Here is a 19092-nt window from a genome sequence, read left to right as displayed (position 1 = left end):
ACAAGAGTCTTGTAGGCATCCCGGGTATGACACTTTTTTAAAAACAAAATTATAAATTATAATATAATAAATAATTATAAATAATTATGACAAATAATAATATAATTATAATAAAAATTATTCAATAATGTAATCAATTAAAAATCACTGAAATTTGCTCAGTTGCAGAATTGTCGCTGTCATTACTTTTATTTTTTTATGATGAATTTCCCCACAAATCGCTATCGCACAATTCTGAAAGTGATTATAATTTATTATCGCTGTTGTCTAGCTGCTCTAAAACCATTTTTGACATAAAGGGACACTTTTGATTGCTATGGACAATCTCCAGTTTCCAGGCAGAAAGAACAGTTTTTATTATATAAAAGAACGTAGGGCACTGGGCAGACCACTAGGGACAAGGGGTGTGTGTATTTTTTACATACAGTACTGTAATCTATAAGATTACAGTATACTGTATGTGATGTGTTTGTTTACCTTTTTGAATTCGGCACCGTTCTCCACCCCCGTGCGTCGTAACGTCGCAGGGAACGGAGATCGGCGGGACACAGAGGCACTGTGTGAATCGAGCGAGCACCCGCTCGCTCACACAGCGCGGTGGCATCGCTGGATCCAGGGACAAGGTAAGTAAACACTGCCTGTGGATTCAGCGCAGCGAGCCCGAGTCTGACTCGGGGTTACCGATCGCAGCACAGAAATGTAACCCTGAGTCAGACTCGGGAATACCGCCAGGGGGGTTAAAAGAGAAGTATGACCAAAGCTTTTTTGGCCATACTTCTCTTGTGGGTTACAGGAGTGCAGTTACATGTGCTGTTCTGTGAGCCAAAATCAATTCACTCTTATCGGACATTACAGAGCCGCTCCAGGGTCTGGAAGGATCCTGGCCATTTTGTCGGGATCCACCCAGCTGCTTGATTGATAGCTGGCAAGGCTGGCTATGGCTTTTATGTGTCCAAACCCAATCCAACATGGCACTCCAGTGAGCACTGAAGGGGCAAAGCAGAAAGCGGGGACTGACAGTCGCTGCTCTCTGCATTGGGAAGACCTAGAATCAGATCTTTTTTTCTCAGAAAAAAGGTGCAGGAACTCAACCACGACCCGTTCAGATTTCACAAACAGTAGAAGGGTCTTAAAGGGGCAATAAATACCAGAATTGCTTTACATACAGAGTGCAGAGTTCAGGGGGTTACAAAGCTGTCACTTGTAAACACAGAAACCAGACTTCTGTGTTTACAAGTGATTGTGGTGAGCAGGCACCAAAGGGTCTGAGCCAGAGGTGGTGGAACTGAGTTCCCCCAAGTTCCCCCTGAAAAAAAGCCCTGCCTAGAATGATCAGTGGTCATGCGATCACTCAGTTCTCAGGCTTAGAGCCGCCTAAACTTCTACTTTAATAACTCTCCAGACCTATTTGGCCATCTTGCTCCTTTGCCAAATCCTCCTCCGAAAAATTAGAAGTCAAGGATTACAAATTTGTATTATTTAAGCAATTGAAAGGGCTTTGGCCCTTGGGTTCTACCTCCAACATCTTTGCCCAGCACTTTGTTTGCAGGTGCACCAATGTCACTCAGCCGTGTCTTTAAAGGGCTTACATACTTATTTTCAATCCTCCTAAATCTGAGTCTTTTTTTTTTTAATATTGTCTAGTGATCCTCTAATGAAAGTTCTTGTTTCGGAATTTGATCATATAGGGTGACAACACCCTTTCTGTATTTTACGCTGACACATGGGCTACCACTGGAGACTATAGGTGTCAATTTCAACACACATGACACAAGCACTGTTGTCACCATCAGGAAACATGCCTAGAAAAATGCCATGCAGCTGATTCTGGAGTGCATGCATGAAGACATGGAAGTGGGTTTTCAAGAGACGACCAGCACTGGAACGCAACAAAAGATGAATAAAGGTGAAAACAAGTATTCTTAAGGCAATTGTTTGTCATCAAATAAATGACATTCCATTAGGTTTTACATCTACTTTAAAACCATGTGAAATGATGGTTCTGTATGCCAAAATTTTGGATTGTCATCATTTGACTGATGAAACAAGGCAAAGTAAATACAATAAATAACTGTTCATGGATTGTACTTGCATTGAGGAGCCTAATACTTACCCTGATCTGCAAGCCTCTGGTAAGCTGGAGCAGGGGGACCTGATGGCCCAGGAAGACCTCTCTCTCCAGGGGAACCTGCTGCACCATCCCTTCCAGGAGGACCTGGAGCACCAGGAGGACCTAAGTATATGACAGATATAATAGAACTGTAAACTGGTTTAGAGGAACATGCATCAGTGGCGAAACATTTATAGTATGCTGTGGGCAACTGCACATTTTCTCACACCTGCAAAGGCATTTGAGTGTTCTAGAAATGTATAATCACACACTATGGTGCTATGCTAACTTTGGGTTAACCAATAAGACTTAAAGGGGTTGTAAAGGAAAAAAAGAATATTCCCTAAATAGCTTCCTTTACCTTTGTGCAGTCCTCATTCACTTACCTCGTCCTTCGATTTTAAATGGCCTTATTTCTTCTGAGAAATCCTCACTTCCTGTTCTTCTGTCTGTAACTACACACCGTAATGCAAGGCTTTATCCCTGGTGTGGAGAAAGCCTCTTAAGGGGGGAAGGGGCAAGCAGGAGGGTCAGGACGCTCTCTACTTTACAGATAGAGAAAGGAGCTGTGTGTTAGTGGGTGTCCTGACACTCCTGCTTGCCCTCAAGAGGCTTTCTCCACACCAGGGAGAAAGCCTCCCATTATGGTGTGTAGTTACAGACAGAAGAACAGGAAGTGAGGATTTCTCAGAAGAAATAAGGACATTTAAAAGCAAAATTAAAGGATGAGGTAAGTTATGGAGGACTGCACTAGGGTAAAGGAAGCTATTTAGAGAAAATTTTTTTTTCCTTTACAACCCCTTTAAGTGGACCTTTCAATTACTTTGCAAATCTGCATAAATTCCCCAGTCTGCTCACTCACGCAGGAGCTGTTCTGTGTCAGATATTTGTGACCACAGCCAAGAACTAGAACTGCACAGACGCCTGGATTTACATACAGCATCATCTTTGACCCAGCATTTCTGTCCAGACACTGACTCTGGATAATGCATGATTAAACATATTGCTGTCCTTGATAGAAAAAAGAACTAAGTTTGATTTAGGCCGGGTTCACACTGTTGCGACAAACGCTCCGACATTGGGAGCTCATGTCTCATGACGTGTGAAAATGAATGTTTCCCTATGGGAGCCATCTTAACTGGTCTGACACCAGTCAGTCCGACTTTGAAAATGCTCCCTGTACTACTTTGGTCCAACTTTGATCCTACTTCAGCCCTATGGATATCATTGAAGTCGGATCAAAGTCGGAACGCCGTCTTGCATGCTCCGACTTTGGCATGTGACTTGCGAAAAAAAACGCTGTGGGGTCCCCCCCAAAATCCATACCAGACCCTTATCCGAGCACGCAGCCTGGTCGGTCAGGAATGGGGGGGGGACGAGTGAACGCCCCCCCCTCCTGAACCATACCAGGCTGCATGCCCTCAACATGGGGGGGGGTTGGTGCATGTTGATGAGGACAAGGGCCTCTTCCCGACAACCCTGGCCATGGGTTGTCGGGGTCTGCGGGCGGGGGGGCTTATCGGAATCCGGGAGCCCTCTTTAATAAGGGGGCCCCCCACCTTATATAAATGAGTATGGGGTACATCGTACCCCTACCCATTCACCTGGGGGGAAAAGGTGTCAATAAAAAAAACACACTATACAGGTTTTTAAGGTAATTTATTAGCCAGTTCCGGGGGTCTTCTTCCGGCTCTCTGCTCTCTTCTCCCACTCTCCGGTTCTTCTCCCGCTCTCTGGTGCCCTCTCCCGCTCTCCGGTGCCTTCTGTCGGGCTCCTCCTCTATCTTCTTCCAGATCTTTTACTAGTGTTGGCCCGGTCTTCTCCGTCGTCTTCTTCCCTCTTCTTTTCTTCTGATGTTGACATGACGCTCTCTCCCGCTGTAATGCCGTGTGCACGGTGCGCAACGATTTATGATTTATATAGGGATGGAGCGTGGTCACAGAGTAATGTCACCCGGTGACCCCGCCCCTCATAACGTCACAGTTCCACCAGACCGAAGGCCCTGGTATGCTCTTGGAGGGGGAACCCATGCCGGTTTTTTATTTAAAATTTGGCGTGGAGTTCCCCCTCAAGATTCATATCAAACACAGTGCCTGGTATTGGCGGGATTCCAAGTCGGATCCCCGTTCATTGAAATTCAAACGTATGCGGGGATCCAATTCGGATGTATGTCGGCTTCAAGACGAAGGGCAAAGTCGGATCCAAAGTAGGACGGCTGTCGAGTCGCACCAGTGTGAACCCAGCCTTACTAAGCAATGAAGGCTGTTTACTTAGAGAAGTGTAAGCTCACTTTGCAGTGATTGTTAGTAAATAAGGATAGGTTGTGTTCCTTTTATTACCCAATCATGTGCTAGCAAATACTGTTTATCACAAATGAATGCCAGACCAGTGTAAGGCTTTTGGTACTTCGCAAACAGAAGCTGATAGGGCCCAGGCCTGGTACAGCAGGGCCAGCTGTACTGCCCTATCGGCAGCCCTGGTCCTTAGTAGAACCCATTCGTACAGACTAGTGGGTATCCTCATATGCTAACAACATGTATAGTATATCTACAGTATTTGGCTGATCCTAGACCCTCAGTCAATAGAGTATTTCATATCATTCTAATCTTGGACAAGTCAGTTGAAACAAATCCTTGATATTTTTCCATTTAAATTTATTACAGTTTCGACACAATTATCGCTGAATTCAAATATTTTTTTTTAACAAACAAAGGTGCTTTTTTTCCTATTGTTGTCACGTAGGAAATTTTACAGCATATTCATTAGGTACAGTAACTGAACAGAGCATAGCATGGGAATACACATATACAAATGGATGAAAAAACTGTGAATAATTCTTCATGCAGTACTAATAAACAATCGTGAAAGTAAGGAACGTAGGTATTCACATCCCTCCACTGTCCTGTATTGCAAATGTCTCTAGGCTTTATGTGCGATTTCTGTGGGTCCATTAAGCGGATGTCCAAGGGGCCCACACTTTCTCGTATTTCCAAATATGTGGTCTGGAGAGGGATCCATGACAAAGTTAAAATCTCCCCCCTATAAGAAGGGTACCCTCAGAAAAAGCTTCTAGCTGGGATAGAACAGATAGCAGTGCTGGAATCTGTCCCTGGTTGGGGAGATGGGAGATAGGGAAAGAAGGTGAAAGGAAATGTTGCCTGGACCATGTAGACAGCGGGAGAGTCTTATATGTGATAAAGATAAGCAAAGCTGCCAGTCTTAATATGTGATGTCTAAGGAGATTCTCTGTACTCCGTGGCCCCATGCATAAGCTAGCTGAAAATGACTCCATTCTATGTTGGATTTTTGGTTGCTCCATTCTATGTTGGATTTCTGGTTTCTCTGTATCCTGGACAAGTATAGTGGTAAAGAGTATGCTCCTAGGGTTAGGTGCCATGCCCCACTCCGAGGGTTGCACCGATTTAGTGCACAATGGGGCTTATTTACTAAAGGAAAATCCACTTGCACTACAAGTGCACTTGGAAGTGCAGTCGCTGTAGATCTGAAGGGGACATACAAGAAAAATAAAAAACAGCAGTTTAGCTTGCACATGATTGGATGATAAAATCAGCAGAGCTTCCCCTCATTTCAGAACTTCCCCTCAGATCTATAGCGATCTACAGCAACTGCACTTACAAGTGCACTTTCAAGTGCACTTGTAGTGCAAAGTGGATTTACCTTTAGTAAATAACCCCAATGTGTTATCAGTGATGGCTATGGTAAGTGTTGTTGAGAGGCATGGTACTCTACTCTACTTTTGGCAGATAACGGATGTTACAAAGAATGGGGGTTATTTACGAAAGTGCCTGCTTGTCCTGTTTGTCCTGTTATCAGGGTGTCAAAGAGACCACAAAGCATGGTTAATCTCATCAATGGTAACATAGAACAAAGCATAAATATATTTTTAGTTGAGTGGGAAAGGGTTAGAACCTCTGGGATGTTTTTATTGCTAAAGGCAAAGCCACTTTGTACTACATGTGCACTGCAAGTGCACTTGGAAGTGCAGTCGCTGTAGATCTGAGGGGGACATGCAATGAAAATAAAAAACAGCATTTTAGCTTTCACATGATTGGATGATAATATCAGCAGAGCTTCCCCTCATTTCAGATCTTCCCCTCAGATCTACAGCAACTGCACTTCCAAGTGCACTTGCAGTGCACATGTAGTGCAAAGTGGCTTTGCCTTTAGTAAATAACCCCCCTTGGCATTAGGTGCTAAAGTAGGTAATAATGTCCATGATACAGAATAAGAAAACCTTTTTCCTTGTATTCCTTGGTATGTCACCTATCTCAAAGAGGAATCCAATAACAGAAACTGCTTCTGCTACCATGAATCTTGAAGGTATAGTATTAAGAATTAAGGCAATCATGTGCACACAAATATATTGTACTTACATTCAGAATAACAATATTTTTGAAAGTTTCTACAACTGAAGGTTCAAACACAGAATTTAATTATACTATAATTACTTCATCAGTCTTCATCAGTAACAGATATCTTTTCTATTACAAACAAAACGACAAAGCCTTTATAAGTGAAGTTTCAATCAAAACACAGAAGGGGGCAGTCTTGTTACAAAATCAAAAGAACTAATGATCCAAAAATAAAATTCTAGTTACAGCTCTGGGTAAAGGTACAAATAGTCGCGTGTTGCCAATTTTTTATGTTATAGGCCTGATATATAAAGCGTAACTCCAGCCAATACACATATTTGGGTCTTGGGCAGAGTGTGGAAAGGTTAAAACTTTCATACTTTTTTGCTGTGGTAAAACTGCGATATTTTTTAGATGCTTTTTTTTTAATCTGGTGGCACTAGAACAAGAAATGAGGGTAGTGAGTATCACAAGAACAGGAAGAAACAGCAATAAAAACATCACAGAGGTTCTAACCCTTTCCCACTCAACTAAAAATATATTTATGCTGCGTTCTATGTTACCATTGAAGAGATTAACCATACTTTCTGGTCTCTTTGACACCCTGATAACAGGACAAACAGGACAAGTAGGCAAGAAGTGAGGGTAAATCTTCAGGGACTGCAAATAAATAAAACATTTTAATAAAAAGTAGGAATGTGGGTGGAAATATTCTCTATGAGCTCAGAATACAGAAATGAAATGGAGAATCTAACCTTTCTCCACTTTATCCAAAACTAAAATAATAGCTTTGACTCAAGTTAAACTTTAAAAGCTTACCACTAAAATAAATATATGGAAGCTGTTTTATATATCTCTACCCAGTTCTGAGATTTACACAGTCCATCCCGTTAGACCACAAGATGGCACTTGGACCTTAAAGCCTAATTGTATTTATTTATTTATTTATTTTTAAAATCAGCACAGGGGACAGTACTTACATCCAATAAGAAGTATTTTATCCTCTGCCCCCCCTCCCCACTACCCCTGGGGTAATCTGCTGGTGCAGGGGTCAATATCTCACCTGCCATAGGCAATCATTAAAGGTGCTGACTATACCCTTGTATTTAATTAAAATGTATTGTGCTAGGTTGAGCTTCCCTTTTTTGTTTCCTTTGTTGTACAGATTATGTCCAAGACCTTGGGCAGGGAAGTTAAAGGAGGAGCAGCTGCACATATCCTGGCTACATTTGTTTAATATCACTGGCGATAAAGGTTCATTTTCGCAGGATACACCTGTGTGAGCAGAGGGGAAGTTTTGGTGTTTTCTTCCGATCATGCGACCACAGTGATAGCAGATTAAAGCAGTTGCGTGAGCCGGAAGCCACTCCACCTTTCTGCATTAAAGCCCACTTAAAGGACTGCCGGAAGGTAGCATGAAAGTGTTTATCAGTAACCCTGTTGTCCTACCTGGTGGTCCTGCTGGGCCTTTTATTGGAGATCCTTGGCCTCCTGGAGTACCTATTGGCCCTATTGGGCCTTTTCTTGTGCTCATGCCTGGAATAAAGAACAGTGAGTATATAACACACTAAATAGATATTCTATAGAACTTGTTTTCCTCTACTTTTACACACATGTTTCTCTCCAGTGCCTGTCTTAAATTAGTATGATTCACAAAAACAGGTTTACATTAAAATAACCCAATTTTACTAATAAAATAACCTATTAAATGTGTACATGTACATTTTACAAAATACTGTGAAAGATGTAATTTGTTCACTTTGAATGGGAAAACAACGGCTAGTGAACAAAACGTAGCAAGCAGGACCTTTGGGCCAGATTCTCGTAGAACTGCGGCGGCGTAACGTATCTCGTTTACGTTACACCGCCGCAAGTGTTTTCAGCGTAAGTGCCTGATTCACAAAGCACTTACCTGTAAACTTGCGGCGGTGTATCGTAAAGACGACCGGCGCAAGCTCGCCTAATTCAAATAGGGTGTGTACCATTTAAATTAGGCGCGCTCCCGCGCCGAACGTTCTGCGCATGCTCCGTTCGCAATTTTCCCGACGTGCTTTGCGCAAAATTATGGTGCCCCGACGTGTTTGTGAATGGCGACGTGCGTCACGTACTTACGCCGGAAATGTTTTTTTTTAAATTCGACATGGGAACGACGGCCATACTTTAACATGGGCTGTGTAAAGTTAAGGCATGAAAAAACATGACTAACTTTGCGACGGGAAAAAAAGACTTGCGACGACGTAACGACCGCGCGTACCTTCGTGGATCGCCGTAAAACCTAATTTGCATACCCGATGCTGGAAATCGACGCAAACTCCACCCAGCGGCGGCCGAAGTATTGCATCCTAAGATCCGACGGTGTAAGTTAATTACACCTGTCGGATCTTAGGGCTATCTATGCGTAACTGATTCTATGAATCAGTCGCGTAGATACTCTCAGAGATACGACGTTGTATCAGTAGATACGCCGTCGTATCTCTTCTGTGAATCTGGCCCTTTGTTTCCAACACTGGTAAACATGATCATTTTTAAAAAATCTACTATGTCCATTTTTTTCAATATACAATATTGTAAGTGCACAAAAGAGAAAAGCATATTTGTAGTCTGTGATTATTTCATTTTATGGATAAATCCAGCAGAAAAAATGAACTGGGGGTAGTCACAAGCCCTTCTGCAAATCTAGTAACACACAATCTTCTATTTTTTCTTGGCATGCTTTTAATTAGTAGACTGTACTGTTCAATGGTAACTCTATAAATAAAGCAGGCATCTTGCTGTCTATAAATATGTGTAAGGGTTTTCACTTCCACATAAAATAATTATGCAATAACTTTGATGACAAAGTGGTGAACCATGCATAAAATGGTGTTTTCATTCATGTGTGCCTAGGGCAGTATGAACTCTAAATATGACAATACCAGTCGCCCTGTTTCTCACCTTCCTGGGCTATAAAGGAGTCTCTTGATGCTGGTGTCATAGATCCTGCAACATAAGAATATTGGTTAATATAAATGCGGTGGAGAGGAAGATAGTGTCAACTCAAATTGTCATCAAGAATAGCTCACAAATCATACCACTACAGTGTAGGTCACACGGACATGTGTGAGGCCCTGTACACACGATTGAACATGTCTGCTGAAACTGGTCCGCAGACCAGTTTCAGCGGACAGATCCGACCGTGTGTACAGCCTAGCAGACAGGTTTCCAGCAGACAAAAGTTTTAAAGCATGCTTTAAAACTTATCTGCTGGAAACCCGTCCGTCCGACATGTCCGCTGGTTAGTGCGCTTAACCATCAGACCAAAATCTCCTAGCAGACATGTCCGATGAAAGCGGTCCGCGGACCGTTTTCGTCGGACATGTTTGATCGTGTGTACAGGGCCTAAGAGGTTAACATATGAGATTTACTGGCACTGCACTGACCACACAGGATGGACATCCACCTTTCCTGTGATAAAATCCTTCCTTTCTCACATGTGTGCAGTGTCCTGTGACACATCTTTTCTCCAAATCTTTTACATCACTGCAGACAGGCAAATGTCATATACATAGCATAAATAAAGAAACAACTGCATACAGAAACATAAGACTAACACATATGTGCCTGTCCATAATTCTACTTTTGAGCAGCTTTAGATTTGCCCACATCAGTTTTGACTTTTTATAAATAATTTTTTTGTAATACGTTTGCTCTTTTTATATTTAAATAACAATCACAAAGATTTTCATTTGAGAATTTTTGTTGCATGCTGTAAAAGGTTATATACAGTTGTGCTCATAAGTTTACATACCATGCCAGAATTTATGATTTCTTGGCCATTTTTCAGAGAATATAAATCATAACACAAAAACTTTTCTTTCATTCATGCTTAGTGTTTGGCTGAAGCCATTTATTATCAATCAACTGTCTTTACTCTTTTTAAATCATAATCACAACAGAAACTACCCAAATGACCCTGGACAAAAGTTTACATCCCCCTGGTGATTTTGGCCTGATAACACGCACACAAGTTGACACAAAGGGGTTTGAATGGCTATTAAAGGTAACCATCCTCACCTGTGATCTGTTTGCTTGTAATTAGTGTGTGTGTATTAAAAGTCAATGAGTTTCTGGAGTCCTGACAGACCCTTGCATATTTCATCCAGTGCTGCACTGACATTTCTGGATTCTGAGTCATGGGGAAAGCAAGAGAATTGTCAAAGGATCTGCGGGAAAGGTAGTTGAACTGTATAAAACAGGAAAGGGATATAAAAATATATCCAAGGAATTGAGAATGCCAATCAGCAGTGTTCAAAGTCTAATCAAAAAGTGGAAAATGAGGGGTTCTGTTGAAACCAAACCATGGTCAGGTAGACCAACTAAAATTTCAGCCACAACTGCCAGGAAAATTGTTCAGGATGCAAAGAAATACCCACAAATAACTTCAGGGGAAATACAGGACTCTCTGAAAACATGTGGTGTGGCTGTTTCAAGATGCACAATAAGGAGGCACTTGAAGAAAGATGGGCTACATGGTCGAGTCACCAGAAGAAAGCCATTACTACACAAATGCCACAAAGTATCCCGCTTACGATACGCCAAACCGCACAAGGATAAACCTTCTGGCACAAAGTCATTTGGAGTGATGAGACCAAAATTGAGCTTTTTGGCCACAACCATAAATGCTACATTTAAAGAGGAGTCAACAAGTCCTATGATGAAATGTACACCATTCCTACTGTGAAACACGGAGCTAAATCACTGATGTTTTGGGGATGTGTGAGCTACAAAGGCACAGGAAATGTGGTCAAAATTGATGGCAAGATGAATGCAGTATATTATCAAAAAATACTGGAGGAACATTTCCATTTATCAGCCAGGAAGCTGTGCATGGGACGTATTTGGACATTCCAACATGACAATGATCCAAAACACAAGGCCAAGTCAACCTGCCATTGGCTACAGCAGAATTAAGTGAAGGTTCTGGAGTGGCTACCTCAGTCTCCTGACCTCAATATGATTGAGCCACTCTGGGGAGATCTCAAAACGTGCAGATCATGCAAGACAGCCCAAGAATTTACAGGAACTGGGAGGCTTTTAGCCAAGAGGAATGGGCAGCTTTACCATCTGAGAAGATAAAAAGCCTCATCCACAAATCTCACCTGATATACAACATGTGCTAAAACCTGTGGACTGATCAAAAACATTCCAACCTGTCTATTGAAGCAAAGTGATCAAATTATGTCTTCTTTCACAGATACTGTATGTGTAGCGCCCTCCTAGTTGGGCTGTGATGTAAATTTAGTTTTTGGCTTCTGCAGTAATTACAGGAGCAGTGATTGGTTGGTCTGCCTAGAGCAGTCTAAGAGTTTAATGGAGTCACACCACCATAGTGGACAAAGATTGATATCATTTCTATCTACAAAAGTTGTTTAAATAAACATTAGTAGCGGTCAGTAACATTTCCACAATGCTTGTAAATCCTCCTAAAATATTATATAAGCTATAATCAGCAGGAGGAAGTGTCACAATTACTTTAATGGGGCCATGTCACAACAGTCAATTGGAGTGACATCTAGTGGACAAACATCATATAACACCCAATGAGTTTCTCAGATAAAAAATCATTGACACAACTAAAAAGTAAAATTATAAATATAAACTGAATGACCTGGGTCACTATACTATTCACTGTTTATTGACAAACAAAACAATGGATGAGGCCCAAAACCTTGTTCCATGTCATTTAGTGTCCCAATCCCCAAAGTGACCTATAAACTTGCCAGCAACCCCAAATAAACTAGTGGCCCGCTTAAAAAATAAATATATACAAATTTTAAATGTAACTATATCAATTAAGCATTAAAAATCTAATATTATAGAGATATAAATAATATAATGATTGAAAATGGGGCTCCCTCACTCAATTATGTTGTATTCAAAAATGTCCCCCCACGCCCCTAAATCGGCTGACTGAAACTCAGGTCAGAGAATACTAAATATCAAAAATTTGGAATGATTCTTGAAACCCTTTCTGATATTACTAATATGCTCATTTAGTCTAACCTGCAGGGCCCGCTGAGTTCTGCGCACAAATTGCAGCCCACATGGCATTGTAACAGGTACACTACCCCAGTGGTGGAGTATGTGATGAATGGCTCTATTATAAAAGCATGAGAACAAATGTGTCAGGGACCTAACTTGGCCAGACACCGAATGGCGCACATGCGCGGTGGAACAGTGCTTCGGCGCATGCCCGAGGGGGAACGCCGCATGCGCGGTCCGGCGGCACGGCGCGCGCATGCTCGTGAACCAATCACAGGCCTGACCAGCCTATTTAAACCAGCCCCTGTCTCATGACAGGTTGCTGGTTTGTTGTCAGCTCCTGCTACTGAACTTCCTGTACCTGACCTCGTTTGACCCGGATTGCCTCGACGACTCTGCTCTCTCTCCTACCTGACCTCTGGCTCGCCTCTTGGATTTGCTGCTGTCGCCAACCCCTGACCTCTGGCTTGTACCTCGGACTTGTTACCTTCTCCAGCCCTTGACCTTCTGCTTGCACCCCGGATCCACCTTCAGTCCTAGTCCTTGAAACCTGCTCTCAGTTTATCGGAAATGTCTCATTACCTGATCCACAGCCTGTCTCCAGTGATCCACCACCTGCTAAAGCTTCCTGTTCCGCACCATCTATCAAGCTTCAGCTGCTCCGCTAGTACCGGTGCCTCTTCGCGCCATCCCCCCTCTGTCTCACCTCCAGGGGACGGAGTGCGCCAAGTTGCAAAGGTGAGCCGCCCTCAGCATCTCGGCCTCGGTGAGTACATACCTGACAGAATAGCTTTATTTCTACAAGTACTTGCAGTACATATGCAGTAGCACACAATAAGGACCCTTCAAATACAATTTTTTGGGACATTTACAGGTACAGCCCTCATTACAGAGGTAGCTCTCTAGTTAGGGAGTTAGGACCTAGTTAGGAAGATCTCGAAACTTGAAATGCATTGGATACAATAACTGAAATAATTTGTCCACTATGGTTTAAATATAGATGTTGTTTTTTTTTTTTTACAAGCCTTATTTCCAATGTCCTTATTGAGCTAACTGATATGGTGTACTGTTTTTCCTACATTTTAGATATTTTGTATTCTCTAACCTGAGTCTCAATCAGCTGATTTAGGGCTAAGGGGGGAACTTTTTGAATATAAACATAATTTGAGTGAGGAAGCCCCATTTTCTATCATTATATAATTTATATTATCTCTATAATATTAGATTTTCAATGGTTAATTGATTTAATAATGTTTACAATTTGTGTATATTTATTTTTGAAGCAGGCCACTAGTTTTTTTGGATTTGCTGGCAAGTTCATAGGTCAGTTTAAGGACTGGGATACTAAATGACATGGAATTAGGTTTTTGGCCTCATTACTATCCATTGATTTGTTAGTCAATAAACAGTGATTAGTATAGCAACCCAGGTCATTCAGTTTATATTTATATTTTTACTTTTTAGTTGTAAAAAGGATTAACTCATGTAGGGCAGCATGTGGTTGCCATCATCCCTTGATCAATCAAAAACTGAAAAAAACTCAAAGGGGGTGGGATTTTTAAGGCAACAAATATTAATCTAAAAAATTCATAAAAAAGTATAAATGTATTACAAATTATAAATAGATGAAAACAGTATCAATAATACACACAAAAAAACATAAAGACATATACAAAGGAATTTATTTAGCAAAATGATACTGTCCGTCAAACAATGCCCGTCATCAGAGGGCTGATGGCACGTAAGACGGATAATTCTGGATTATCCGTCTTACGTGCCATCAGCCCTCTGATGACGGGCATTGTTTGACGGACAGTATCATTTTGCTATACAACTTCCTTTGCATATGTCTTTATGTTTTTTTTTTTTGTTCGTATTATTGATACTGTTTTCATCTATTTATAATATGTAATAAATTTAAACTTTTTTATGAATTTTCGAGTTTAATATTTGTTGCCTTAAAAATCCCACCCCCTTTTAGGTTTTTTCAGTTTTTGATTTACTTTTTAGTTGTGTCAATGATTTTTTATTAGTGAAACTCATTTGGTGTTATATCGTTTTTATCCACTAGATGTCACTCCAATTGACTGTAGTGACATGACTCTTGAAGTAATTGTGACATTTCCTGCCTCTGAATATTATTATTATTATTATACAGGATTTATATAGCGCCAACAGTTTGCGCATCACTTTACATCAGGAATATAGCTTATAGAATATTTTAGGTGGCTTTACAAGCATTGTGGACATGTCAGTGACCGCTAATAATGAATTTTTAAACAACTTTTGTATATATTAATTATAATGATCTTTGTATACTAAATGCCACTCTACTTTTTTTTTAAATCAGAATTTATTTTCCATTTTCTTATACCACAACAACATGTACACAAAAACAAAAAGCAAAAAAAACATTAAAATCAAAACACAAATATTTATAACATCACAGAAGCATATACAAATCCCCCCCCCCCACCAAAAAAAGGGGGGGGGGTATTTTAACCCACCCCTTTCCCTACTCCTTCCATTGTCAAGTCAATACACAATCCTTTTATCCTATAGGTAAGAACATTTTTTCCACATATGTCTGTATTCTGACAAACGTACCTCCTAACACAATCCTGTATCCATATAGTCAAGCCTTGGCTTCCTAATAATATCGAACCTCTTGGATGAGTTACGCATAAAGAAAATATGCCTCATAGGAAATACATCTATTAAGATCGAATATCAAATCAGATATAGTCGGAGGGTGAGGGGAGGTCCACCTAATGTCAATTTGTCTCAGAGCCATAAAGAGCGCTCGTGCAGCAGTAAACCACCTTGGTGGTTTAACCACTTCCATACAGGGCACGTACGCACCTTCCTGCCCAAGCCAATTTTCAGCTTTCAGCACTGTCGCACTTTGAATGGCAATTGCGCGGTCGTGCTACTATGTACCCAAACAAAATTGGCGTCCTTTTTTTCCCCACAAATAGAGCTTTCTTTTGGTGGTATTTGATCACCTCTGCGATTTTTTTTTTATGCGCAACAACTAAAAAAAGACTGAACATTTTTTAAAAAAATTACGTTTTTTTTTTTCTGTTAATTTTTTTGTAAGATTTCTCTTTCAGTTACGGGCACTGATATGGCGGCACTGATGGGCACCGATGAGATGGCACTGATGGACATCGATGAGGTAGTACTGACGGGCACAGATGAGGTGGCACTGATTGGCGGCGCTGGTATGCGGCACGGATGGGCACACATAGGCGGCACGGATGGGCACACATAGGTGGCACTGATGGGCACACATAGGCGGCACTGATGGGCACACATAGGCGGCACTGATGGGCACTCATGGGCGGCACTGATGGGCACTCATGGGCGGCACTGGGCACTCAAAGGCGGCATAGATGGGCACTCATGGGCGGCACTGATGGATAATTATGGGTGGCACAGATGGGCACTGATAGGTGGGCACTGGGCATGGATGGGCACTGTGGGGTGGCACTGATGGACACTGTGGGGTGGCACTGATGGACACTGTGGTGTGGCACTGATGGACACTGTGGGGCGGGACTGATTTACACATGTTGCCAGTCAGTGCCCATTTGTGGGCACTGATTGGCATCTTTTTTATTGCTTTTTTTTTCAGACTTTATTTTTTTTTCAAGACTTTTTTTTATTTATTTTTTTAAGACTTTTTTTTTTTTTGCCCGCTTCCCTGGTGGTCCAGGGTGGGCTTCCCTGGTGGTCCATGTGGCGATCCGAGAGATGGGCTCTCCTCTACTCGCGTCTGTCAAACGCGAGTGAGGAAGAGCCATCAACGGCTCTTCCTGTTTACATCGTGATCAGCCGTGATTGGACACGGCTGATCACGTGGTAAAGAGTCTCCGTGAGAGACTCTTTACCGAGATAGGTGTTGCGGGGTGTCAGACTGACACCTTGCAACAACGATCGCCGCGATGCGCGCCCCCGGGGGCGCGCAGCAGCTCAGAATCCTGAGGACGTCATATGACGTCCAGTCAGGATTCTACAACCACTTTGCCGACGTCAATTTGTCATTGGCGGGTGGCAAGTGGTTAAGCACTGAGCTATCAAGATAGCCCAGCAGACATATTAAAGGATCCAATGAAAGATTCAAATCTAAGATCCCATTAAGTGTACCCACAACCTCCACCCAATACCTCTGGAGTTTCGGGCATCGCCATAGTAAATGTATCAATGACCCCAGATTGCCACATCTAGAGCAAGCCGAGTCAGTTGTTAAGCCAATATTAAATAAATTCTGGGGTCACATACACCCTATGCGATATATACAATTGTTTAATCTAAATGAGGGTGAAAGATACAAGAGTCTAAAGAATCCTATCCCAGACCTAGTCGGAGATAGGACCTATATCGTGCTTCCATTTCTCTCTAAATGGACAGTGAAACTTCTTAGAAGTACATTGTAATAGAGACTTATACGTAGCAGGTATTAGGCCTTTAGTAGCAGTTGCCTGAACCACTCTTTCTAAGACTGGGACCGGGAAAAACAAAACAGGAGAAAAAGAAAATTTGGCATATAAGCCATGACGCAGCTGTAAACATTTATAGAACATCTAAGGTATAAAGAGAAATAGATGCCACTCTACCTAATATGGTGGTGTGACTCCATCTGATTATTTTTACACTTCCTGTTGCTTAATTCAGCTTAATTCCATCAAGACACTTGGCTCCATCTGTTCTGTGGGATTGGATTTCGAACATTGTTTAAGGTCCAGTCACGATTTGATGATTTGATTGGCTCTCTGAGACTCAGATTGAGGCTTGTTTAGTTTTTACTGTATTTAAGCGATGACGCAGCATGCTGCCCGTGCCCCAGATGATATCATCATATGATGAAACATGTAGGGGGGAACGACGTGCTGACATCATCGCTTTCCACGAGTCCCGAAAGGACAGGTTACTGCTGTATTACTGGCCAACCAGATTGATACTAAGGCAATTTTTAACCATTCTTGATGTATGTGCAATTTTGAGCTTTCCAAATAAAGTTTTAAAGTTTTTACACTATGTAGAGTTTTTTATATTTTGAGGATGACTTATGAAAACACCATCTGGACGGTTTACCTCCATGTTCTGAGAGGATCCACAGACAGCACCAAAAGGCCCTTGCTGGGTGTGTAGTCACAAGTGTCACTGACCTTCCGTAATAGGAGGTCTGTGTGAGCTGGTAAGCAAGCATTTTGTCTGTATTGGTGGTCGTGCTTCAGACGATTACACCTTCCTGGTTGCAGATGGTGGCGACGCTGATGCACTGACAAGAAGACTCTCACTTTGAAAGTTATTTCACTACCTTGGACTTTTTAATTTTATATGGATAATCATTCTTTTTTTTTTTTACAGTAAAATGGATAATCATTTTTAGAGCGTGACTCTGTAGATGTTTTTGATTATTATGTGTTTATATCTCACAGGAGAATTGCTGCTTGGATAATTGATGTATTATTTGGTCACTTTACTTGTATTAGCGCAGTTTTTTCTTTTTTTTTTTTGTAGGGAGAATTTAAATAATCAGTCTGAATATTAAGCAGGGCCTTGCCCATTACTGAGGAGGTGTGCCCAGATGGAGCTGGGTTGCTGTTATGTTTTACATGAGGTAACCCAACTTCTCCAACCATGGTTTCCACATTTCCCCAAACTCCTTAAGATTTCTTCTCTTGGTGTAAACTACTTTCTCCTTCCATATTGTTTCAGTGACTATGTCAACCCAGTCTCTTACTGAGGGGGGCTTCGCTGCTTGCCATCTCTGAGCAATCAATTTTCTTGCCTGGAAAATGCACCTCATCACTACTTTTATTGTACTAGCTGCCCCACTTATTCCCTCCCCTAAGCCCAGGATACATAGTCTGGGGTCCATTTCCACCCTAGTATCGTATATCATGTTTATGGTATCAAGAATCTCTGACCAATAACTGAACAATTTTGGGCAAATCCACATCATATGTAACAAATCCCCAGTGCCCCACCTAGGGCACCTGGCATCCGCTCTCCACCCGAATTTAGGTGTGTAATATTTCCTGTGTATCAACATTAAAAATGAGACCTTCTGTGCGGGTGAGACCGTTACCAGGTGTCCTCCCTCTAATATCTTCTTCCATTGCCCCTCCGATATGGTCCACAGATCTTCTTCCCATTTTCCCTTACTTTTAAGTAGTTTGGGGCCCGCAATGCTTCCTCCGCATATATGTGGGTAGATTTCAGATATAACCAACCCCCCCCCCCCCCCCGTTCCTACTCTGATTACCTATTCTTTGCAAAATGGGGATATTACACCAGACCGGGCCATGTCTTTCAAACTGTGCATTTAGAGCGTGTCTAATTTGCAAATATCTATAAAATGTATGTTAGGGTAAATCATATTCCTCTCTCAGTGCTGTAAATGTTTTTAATGTTCTTCCATCATACAGCTGTGCCAATCTATCTATTCCCTTTACTTCCCATTCCTTAATCTTCCCTACCGTCTCCAGCTCCCGCAGGTTCCTATTATCCCATAGAGGGATATATACTGTCAGACCGCCTTGTCCCCTTAGGGACTTTACTGCATTTCATACTTTTATG

The 19092-nt window shown here is 41.8% G+C and overlaps 1 protein-coding gene across 6 annotated transcripts in view; it reads right to left on the bottom strand.

The window, feature by feature from the left end:
* Positions 1-19092, bottom strand: part of EMID1 (EMI domain containing 1) — a 197081-nt gene that overhangs the window by 33535 nt on the left and 144454 nt on the right. For all 6 annotated transcript variants that reach the window (XM_040351942.1, XM_040351941.1, XM_040351943.1 and 3 more), the window contains 3 exons: positions 9418-9462; positions 7933-8019; positions 2114-2233 (listed from right to left, as the gene is read on the bottom strand). In XM_040351942.1, the coding sequence (XP_040207876.1) occupies positions 2114-2233; positions 7933-8019; positions 9418-9462 (252 nt within the window). The remainder of the gene's footprint in view (positions 1-2113; positions 2234-7932; positions 8020-9417; positions 9463-19092) is intronic.

The sequence above is a fragment of the Rana temporaria genome, chromosome 1 (assembly GCF_905171775.1).
Source record: "Rana temporaria chromosome 1, aRanTem1.1, whole genome shotgun sequence".
NCBI classification, from domain to species: Eukaryota; Metazoa; Chordata; class Amphibia; order Anura; family Ranidae; genus Rana; species Rana temporaria.
The sequence above is the reverse complement of the archived record's forward strand: the minus strand, read 5'-3'. Positions and strand labels throughout refer to the sequence as shown.